Source organism: Cynocephalus volans, chromosome 14 (genome assembly GCF_027409185.1).
Source record: "Cynocephalus volans isolate mCynVol1 chromosome 14, mCynVol1.pri, whole genome shotgun sequence".
Classification (NCBI taxonomy): Eukaryota; Metazoa; Chordata; class Mammalia; order Dermoptera; family Cynocephalidae; genus Cynocephalus; species Cynocephalus volans.
Window position 1 is genome coordinate 27,117,169 of NC_084473.1, and position 9,767 is coordinate 27,126,935.

Here is a 9,767-nt window from a genome sequence, read left to right on the forward strand (position 1 = left end):
GGACCTTTCAGTCAATGACGGACCGCATATACAACTGTGGTCAGAACAACAGGCTAGGTGTACAGTAGGCTCCACCATCTAGGTTTGTGTAAGAACACTCTTCGATCACACAGTGGAAAAATTGCCTAACGATGCATTTCTCAGATTGTATCCTCATCATTAAGCGATGCAGGACTATAATTATTATATGCCATGTTAGAGAAACGATCATAACTTCTCCAGCCCTTCCCTATAATGATTGGAGACTATACAACCTCTGAGGTTTTCTTCTATTACAAAATTTTGTCATTCTAAAATACATCTTTAAGCCAAACGTTTACATTTGTTTGAGAAATATTCATTGAGCTGTGGTGAGTTGGGCACTATACTTGAGGCTGGGGATAGAAAGATGGATGGATATGAGCAGTAGGTCTTGCCCTCCAGGAGCTTCTAGTCGGGTGTGGGAGAATGGTTGGCATGTGATAGATATGTGCATATGGAGATGGAAGCCCAGAGGAGGGAACCAGCCCCCTGGCTGAGGGAGGCTCAGAAGCCCATTAGGACTACCCTGTCCATTTGTCTCATTCACCCAGCCAGCCCTCTCCCTTCTCATATGTGGCACCAGGGGATGCCAAGGGAGCAGAGACACCTGCAGTCCCTGGGAGCTGGTCCTGGCTTCTGCAGTTGCAGAAACTGGCTGCAAGCTGCTCTAGCCCCAATCCAGAGGGCCTCCTCAGAGGGCCTCAGAAGCAGAGGGAATTGGTAGGTAATTATGATCACTCTAGTAAGTATTTTAAAACACGCTGTGATTTAGCAGGAACCAGATTTCATCCCCAAACTTTTATGTTTAGAAATGGATTCCAGTCGGTTATTGTTAAAGTCCTCCTAAAACAGCATTTGATTTAATTTAACATATACCGAGACTACAGTCTTGGCCTTCTCACAGGCAAGGAGGATGAGCCGTATAGGACATAGGCTAGACACCAATCTAAACAGCTCATACTCAAGGCAGACCAAGGCTGGGCTTGAGGTTGGAAGCCCAGTGTGCCATGGAATCCAGGAGGGGAAACTGATTCCAGCTGAGGGCAAGGGCCCCCGCCTGAAGCTGCGAGCATGTGATATAATGGTCTCGGTGTGATACTAAGCCGTTGCATCTCACATGTGCTAATTTCATTGTTTTGCAAGCTTGGACCCCTGAAAACAAACCAGGCCTGCTTAAGGGTGGGCGCTTAGCAAGATTGTGTGTATGAACCAATTACAAGCACTTAGAGCCAGGCTGCCATCACCAGGCAGAGCTACAAAACAAGCTGCCATCATCCCGGTTACTGGCTCACCAAGGCACCAGAGTCTAATGGGCCGTCAGTACAGGAGCCTTTGGAGGGTTTGGGGTGAAGGGTGTTGAAATAGAACCAGGTCTCTTTGTAGAGATCTATTGAAAGGGTGACCCTGTGACATGAGGAGAGTAACCCCAGTGAGTCAGTATTTACAGTGGCAGCTCAGGACAGTGAAGACAAGGCAAGACCACGAGGCATGATTAGCGGGACTTGTCTTATACTATTTACAGGCCTGCTTTGATTTTCAGACCACAATCGGTTTTCTTATGACTGATTAAAAACATGTGCCAGTTGAAGTCACAGCTGCAGAAGAAAACTGGAAAAAGAAATGAGCCTTAGATGTTTGGAACTTGCCTCTATTTGCAAAAATGACCTCGGACTTGATTTATATGTCCTTGGTTTCCTGACAGTGAGGGTCGTGTCCCTGAACCACTTCTCCCTCCCCCCCCCATACCCCACCACCACATTGGCCTGACTCTAGCAAACATCATAAGGCTCATCTTACGATTGCCCAAAGAAAAGCATTTTTGAATTCCAGAATTCAAGTCCTGTTTTGGAAGAAGGCAATTGTTTAGACTCTTGCAAAATAAAAAGTTCTAAGTAAAGGAGGCTAAAGGCAGTCAAGACTACAGAGTCTCTTCCATGTGATCAAGCTCTGGTGGCACTGGAGTTGGAGTGACACTAGGCAGATATCTTAATTAAACTCACTAAGCCTCTCTTTTCTCACCTCCAAAATGGGGAGCATGACCCCTGCCACACTTTGCAAAAGCCTAACCTGCTTTCTGTGGTTCCTTCCCTTCCGCCAGAACCACAAACTCTTTGGGCTGTATATTTTCTGTTTTTGTTTTCTTTTTTTAAAAAAGCTATATTGATTCAAATTGTCAGATGTCAATTTTATGGATTTTTATTCTTTTGAAAAGATTCATTAAATAAGTAAAGAACTGTAATCCCTTCTGATGAGATCTTGTTGAACACAGGTTCCTATGGCCTCCCCCCAGGCCTCTGAGCATTTCCCTGATGGCTCTCTGTCTTAACTCTCTTCAGTCTCCCTAGATCCCCTTTCCTAGAACCCACAGATTATGGGCTCCCAGGAGGACAGGGGGCAGAAAGATGGCCCAGAGGAGCAGGTCTTCTTTCCCTCCCCAGAACTGCCTGTGGAGCCATGACACATCTGCTGGGAGCTCTGCAGTGTTTGCCAACCTTGCCCCGTTTGTGAAAAACTATCCCAGGTAATAATAATAACAACAATAACCACAACTACTACCACCACCTACTGAGACCTGCCACGGGCCGGGCCCTGGGCCTAGTACTTTACACACACTACCTGTGCTCCTCACAAACTCTATGAAAATAGGTGCTAGTGTCTGAATTTAACAGATGAAGAATCAATACACAAAAAAGGTTAAGTGGCTTGCTCAAGGTCACATGGATAGTATCTGAGACCATAACTGGGTGGCACTTAAAGATCATCAAGCATAAATCTTCATGTTACAAGTGAGGATGCTGAGTCCCAACTCCAGATGACAGAATGAGCCAGGGCCTGGACTAGAACCCATGTCCTCCACCCCTAGTCCAGCGCTCTTTCCTCTTTCCCCACTGTCTGCCTTCACAAACATGATGTCCTGGACACAAAGAGATCTGTTTGAGGACCAGGCCAACTCACACCGCCATCCTGGGCAGCAGAGCTGTGTGATTCTGGTCAACAACTGCAGCCTCCTCCCTGATTAAGTCCTTGACCAAAACTGCACACAAGGAGCACACCCAGCAGGTCTGGGCAGAAGACAAGCAAGGGCCTGGAGATGCCTCTAGCTGCAGAGTTCATCCTTCAAGTCCCCAGGTATGCCACAAGCAACCCTGGACCTAATTTCAAAAGATGCACAGTGTCCTGATATCTGTGGATGAGAGTCCAACCCTGAGAGAGGCCATCTCTGTGCCCCCAGCTGCCAGTTGATATGGTAAAGTGGAAAGTGAGGGCCTGATCCAAGAAGCCACAGAGAAAGGTGGAACTGAGGGCGAGGACCCTAGGGCCTCTCTTTCCACACAGGTTTCCCTCTTCTGCAGTCACTTATGTTTCTGGGTGTTTCCATGGACTCAGACCCTCTCCCAGTTGACATCTATTGATCATCTACTTTGCCAGGTAGCATGCCAAGCACTGACTTAGACCATCTCATTTAATCCTCACAAGTACCCTTTAAAGTAGGCACAACTATTGCCATTTTACAGAGGAAGAAACTAAAGCTAAAGTCATATGCCCAGAAGATGCAGCCAGGAAGGAGTGTGGCCAGGCCTAGCACCCAGGTCTTGCTGGCTCAAAGCCTACCCTGCACTACCTGTCCTTCACACCCTATAGCCTGCAGGCCAGAGAGATCAGTAAACTCAGCTCCCTGCTTTGTAGAGGGGGAACTGAATCCCAGAGAGGGATGGAATTTAACCCTGGGCCCAAGGCCCAGAAAAGTAGGCCCACTGAGCACTCCAGTTCCCTGACCCCTGGTCCAAGGACTCTGTCTACTCCCCTCCTCTCCATGCCTGTGAGCCAAGGCTTGGGCCATGCCCCACTCCTGCTCTGAATTCATAGAAACTCTACCCTGTCTCGGCCTGGGATCAGTTCTTTAAGTTTATTCTCCTGAATGAGACTCCTGGATTGGACTGAGTTGAGATTTTATGAAACCCTGAGCAAGGGACTGAGATCAGTGAAGAGGGTCAGAACCTTATTTTATCTTAAGGCATACTGAACTCTAATTTGGTCTAAAAATAAATTCCCATCCAGTGTGAGTACAGTGAGGAGCTTGACTGCCCCTGGGCCTCTCTCCTGTGAGCCCCACTTGGCCAGTTAATAGGGAGGTGAGGAGACCCCCCTGCCCTCACATAACACACTTACACTTTAAAGCTTATCACATGCTTTGTCTTTGGGTCAAAGATTTTTTTAAAAGATGACAGATATCTAGTGCCCTTAGTAAACTGTGCTCTGAGCAGCTCTCCATTTTCTCTGCTAAAAAGTGAAATAAATGAAAACCGTGCTTAAAAAAAATCTATAAATGGGTGAGAGCCAGTTGTCATTTTCCCCTTCCTCCCCTCCCCCCTCCCATAGCTGACTTAATGAGGACCCGAGCTGAAAAGTACTCACTGAAAACAGCTGGCAGCACCATGCCTTTAAATAGCCCTCTCCACGCTTCCCCTTGGCGGCACATAGTTTGTCCTGGCAGGGAAAGCCCAGGACACAACAGGAAACTTCAGAACTTTCTGAAAAGGAAAGAGCTCCTTTAAAGCACACCCCCTCTTGCCAGACCTTTTCGTGTAAGGAGCTTGTGCTATTGCAGCCCCTTCCCCTAGAAATTTCCGAGGAAAAACTGAGCTGATGAGATTTGTTTCAGGACCCAGTGTGACTCTGGGCCTGGGGGAAGTGATGGGGGAGGGGCTGGAGACCTCCCCTCAGATCCGATCCCTGCCCCAGCTCAGGCCACTGCCCAGGGCCAGTTTCATCAGCAGCAGAGACACACCGTTCACTCATTAGGCATCTAGGGAGGCCACAGTGTAGATTAACTGCAGCCCGTTCCTTTAATGTCCTCACCTGTAACTTGGGGAAGGGGGCACCACGCTGCCCACCTTGAAAGTGGTGCTGGGGTAGGTCCCCCTCTGCAGTGCACTTCCAGCAGTAAAGCCAATGCAACGGAAGTTGGCCACAGCCTGTCAGTCTCTGAACCACTGAAGAAGGACCCCAGGCTGTCCCCAGCCGCACATCCAACTGCTGGGAAAAGAGGAGGTGAAACATACATAAGGAAAAAATGGCAGCCAATTCTTGACCATGTCCCTTCCTACACATTGTCCCATGCAAGTGTCACATTAGGGTGGGCTTATCACCCCTGGTCCCATAGGGAAACAAAAGCCAGGGCTTCTCTTGCCCTGCCCAGCCTCGCTCGAGGCGTTGGGCCCTTTCTACCTCATCCCAGTCGGCCTTTGTGCACTGAGGACGATTGTGGCATGGCATGATCAGTGGGTAAGGGCTTTGAGGCCATAAGTATCAGAGAAGGTGACAGTTTGGCCAGCTCAAGGCTGTGTTGGCCAGGAGTGGATGGAGGAGGGTGCTTTATCTTTCTTTCTCACTAATTGACAGCATAGTTTGAAATTTTAGAGTGGACTAAGGTTTTCTTCATCAGTACCAATATTGAATTTATCAGCTTTCTGGGGTTGCTCTGTCTCCCACCTTCTTAAACAGCCTGTAATGGACATGCTTTAACTGCCTCTTACAAACTGGTGGCCATCATTAGTTACATTAATTAAAGCCATAAACCCTCCCTGAGTGCTTTCTGTGGGCAGCGTGCTGAGCTGCACATGGGGGTCACGGAGAGGAGGAATGTGCTCCTGCTTTCCAGGGGCCGGCAGTGTAGCCTGGCAGGTAATCTAGTGACAGGTGCTCTGGAAGAAGCACAAAGAGTGTCACCCGCAGGGAGAGAAACTTCTGGTGGCCCAAGAAGACTTGATGGGAGCAAGGGCATTTGCTGATCCTGAGTAAAGCCCAGAGGTGGGAAATGGCATGTATGAGGAAGGGCAGGTGGTCACATTGGAGGAGGGAGGGGTATGTAGACCCAGGCTCGTTTCTGGGCTCGTCTCCTGACCATGTGTGGGCTTAGGGGTCTGTGACATCCCTCGGTTGCATGAAACATGTGCGGGGCAGGGAGGATCTTACCTGCAGTTTGTCTGGGGAGAGGATCCTTAGTTTTCTTAGCTTCTCAACGGAGTTCTTGATCCCCCAAAAAAATGTGATGGAGGAAAAGGATAAATTTTTTTTTTGGAAATGAGTTGGAGCCAGATACTGAGAGTCATTGAGTGCCAGGCTAAGAATTTGGGGAACACGAAGGTCTTGATCAGGATAGGGACAGACACTGGGGCTCTAAAAGAATCAGTCTAGCTGCAACAGAAAGGCAACGCAGGCCTTGTGTCAAGGAGAGGAGCAGCCTTCTGCCGCAGTATTGTTGTAAACGAGACTGAGGGCCAGGGTGTGTCACTACGGATGGAGGGACGTGGGGGAGGAGGGGAGAATCTTGAGGATGAATCCACCACAGGGGGTTTAGCGAAAAGTGGAGCCTGGCTAAGAAGAAAACTGAAGGTTGTTACAGAAGCACAGATTGGCCAGAGCACGTTCAAGTACTTAACAGTAATGAAAACGTCCCTTTGGAACACAGTAGTTTGAATTACAGAGAGACATCCAATGTACCACAGGTGGTTGAAAATGTGTGACTAGAAGTTTGGGAGGGAAAGAAGGGCTCGGACCCAGACTGGGGAGTGCTCTGCTGAGGCTGGTGCAAGGCTGAGAATAACCGTGACCTTGTTCTGAGTGAGGGGAGTGGAGGGCAAGGAGGCACAAGCCCACGGAGAGGTTATACCTGGGAGTGGGCAGGGAGAGGAAGGGGGTTAGGACAGGAAGGCAGGGTCACATCACAGAAGTTACAGGGAAAGAGAGCTTCCAGAGAGAGGAGTCAACATTTAGGTGCTGCAGAGGCTAGGACTGAGAAAGAGCTGGAGCATTCAAAGTGGCCAAATTGGAAAGAGAGTTGCAGTTGTCTTGGTGGGGGAGGAGTGTGGTCGGGTGTCATCAGTAACTGCACTTGCTGTGATCTAGAGGTGACCCAGGCCTGTGGAGCTGCATGGGGCTCTTGCCCACACTGCAGGATCCCTGCTGGAGTTAGGATTCCGGAGCAGTTCGCTCTGCTGTTCTCACTGCAGGTCATGCCGTGCTGCCTCTCACTCCTTCTAAACATCTGCCTCCTGCCTTTAAAAAAGCTCCTCCACTCCTGATTTGGTGCTTCTAATCTACTGGGAGCCGGTAGCCTGGAGAGCCAGGCCTGTTAGAACCATGTCCTAAATAAAACAGACTGTGGGAGGCTCCCCTTGGGTGAGGTGCAATGAGGCCTTTGCAGTGCTGATGGTGACAGGTCTTCTTGGTGGCCATTCCTGGTTCTTGTCACTGTCTGGGAAGGCGAGGTTGCTGGGTGAGCCACTTCTGGATAAGTAATGTGTGACTATGATTGCGTGGGAGGTGGGGGGGCGGGGACTAGAAGATGAGTCTGGATGACCAGGGGCACCACCCCCTGCATCCCCAGCTTACAACCAGCTCCTGCTGCATCCTCTGCCCACAATGCCCATTCTACCACTACCTTCACTGACTGCCCATTCTGGTGCCCACAGTACCTCCAGAGATGCCCTGTCACTTAATTTGCCATTACTTATGTGTCTTCCTCCTCAAGAGGTGCCACATCTGGGTCACCTCACCACACCTGGCACCTCACGCAGCAGCATCTTGGTACAGAGTGGGCCCAGCACATGCACATCTCCCAATGTAGAATGTGTCCCTGCTTCTTCAGATTAGAAACCTGGGTACCAGAAAGGTCAAATGGTCTGCCCCAGATCCCACCACTCGTCTTCTATTGACTGGGGAAAATTCTGTTAATCCCCAGCCTGGCTTTCTTTCCAATAGACCAGACAGCATATGTGTTTGGAAATAAATGGAGACTATGGATCATTTAGAAATGCTTTTTATTAGACCCCCTCTGTCTGTATGAAGTCAAAGTTCCAATAGAGTGAAAAATACAATCCTCCTGATATTTCAGATCATTAAACAACTAGGTGGTTGAATTGGTCACTCTCTGTCCTGTAGCTTGGATCAGATCATTGTCTTTGTCCTGGAAAAGGGCAACGGGACCTAAGGACTAATGTCTAATAGGATTGGCAGCCAGGAAGTTCTGCGTACAGTCCCTGAAATATCCGTGAGAGATATCGCAGTAGTGAACTGCATGTACCTCCCTTGGAAAAATCCAGAGGGCTTTGAATTAGCAGAGAAGGAAAATCCGACCCAAGATGCATGAACAATAAATAACAACTGTTCTGAGTTAGGCTGAAAGCTCCGAGTTGCACTTTTTCAAGCCGTTTGTGCTAACCACAATTTTTTTCTCCCCCTCTTTCCCACCAGGGCTTATTTCAAAACCTTTGTCCCTCAGTTCCAGGAGGCAGCGTTTGCCAATGGAAAGCTCTAGGAAACACCAGTGTTGAGAGGGGGCCAGCCAGACTGCTCAGTCCACATGCGTGTCAGCACACATGGCGCTTCCTGGAATGTCCTCATGGCAGCGTCCTGCTCACACAGCAGCCTAGCATGCCCCAGACAGCCCGAGCTCTGCTGGGACCCAAACTCAAGCTGGCCAGTGGTACCTGAAGCCTGGAGCCCCTCACTTCTGGTTGCTCCCTCTTTCCTTCCTTCATTAGATTTCTTTGTTGGAAGAAATAAACTCAAAAATTATGATGCCGTAATTTTCCAAGGAAAGTAAGACATCATAAATGCAAACGCCCTTCTTCCAAAGCCTTTGTCTCAGACTTCTTTTAAGTTTTAAGATTAAACACCACTTGGCTTTTTGTTTTCCCTGAAACTAGTGTCTCACCTCTCTCTCTCTCTCTGTGTGTTTGTGTGTTTGTGTGTGTGTGTGTGTGTGTGTGTGTGTGTGTGTGTGTGTTGTACACCCCAGCATTTCCCATTTGGGGCAGTCTTCTGTTGGGAAAAGGAGCCTTGGGGCAGTCTTCTGTTGGGAAAAGGAGCCCTTGAAAGGATCTGACCAACCTGCAGGGTTTCAGCCACCCACCCAGTCAGGCCCAAGGCTGGCACTCAGGAACAAGTGGGCTCTAGCACCCCCTCTCCACCCCTACTGCTCCAGCTCTGTGTGGGCACCGCATGCCCAGCCCGGCCTGACACAGTAGGCAGCCATTAAAGTCTGCCGAATGCACCAGTGACTCTGTCCTTCCCTCTGTCCCCGTGCCACTCCCTAGGCTGATGGGAGAGCTCTGTGGGCTTGTGCAACACTGTGCACATTATCCTCCAAAGGCTGTGTGTCACAAATATCTGTCACTGGCATGTATCTGATATCCAGGCTCAGGCCTGACAGCCCTGCAGCCAGCCAGGAACAAAGTAGAGAAGATTCTCTGAACAAGGTCTGTTTTTCCTAGACTTTCAGATGATCAGAGCCAGAGGACCTCAGAAGTCATCTCATTTCTTGTGCCCTGCTGCTCCCTTCAGTGTACCGAAGAGAAGCTAGGCCCAAGAGCTAAAGAAATGCTCACAGCAAATTAGGAGCCAGTCTGGGAACTGGGAGCCTGGCCTCTCCGTAGCATCGTGCAGCCTCCCTTTGCTCACACGCAAGCTGACTGCAGTCACCTTGACCACTTACAAGGCTTATAGTTTGGTGCAACATAATTCTAGCCCCAAATCTTCCAGCACAGGACAGTAGGGCCTTCCTGCTCCAAGTGAAGCCACCAGCCCAGCCTGCAGGGCATGTGCAAGGTTCAGCTGGGCCTCTCCTTGTCCCCTCAGTTCCCGTGTGTCTCTTGGAGCCCAGTTTCACTGTGTGAGCCTGAAAAGGAACCAGCTCTCGGTCTTTGTGGGGACCAGAATGGGGTACATCTTCCCGTATTCTC

At 49.5% G+C, this 9,767-nt stretch overlaps 1 protein-coding gene across 3 annotated transcripts in view; it reads left to right on the forward strand.

Annotated features, from left to right (window-relative positions):
- Positions 1 to 8,728, forward strand: part of BABAM2 (BRISC and BRCA1 A complex member 2) — a 427,256-nt gene extending 418,528 nt beyond the window's left edge. For all 3 annotated transcript variants that reach the window (XM_063078471.1, XM_063078470.1, XM_063078472.1), the window contains one exon: positions 8,278 to 8,728. In XM_063078471.1, the coding sequence (XP_062934541.1) occupies positions 8,278 to 8,341 (64 nt within the window). In that variant the 3' untranslated portion in view covers positions 8,342 to 8,728. The remainder of the gene's footprint in view (positions 1 to 8,277) is intronic.
- The last annotated feature ends 1,039 nt before the right edge of the window (positions 8,729 to 9,767 follow it).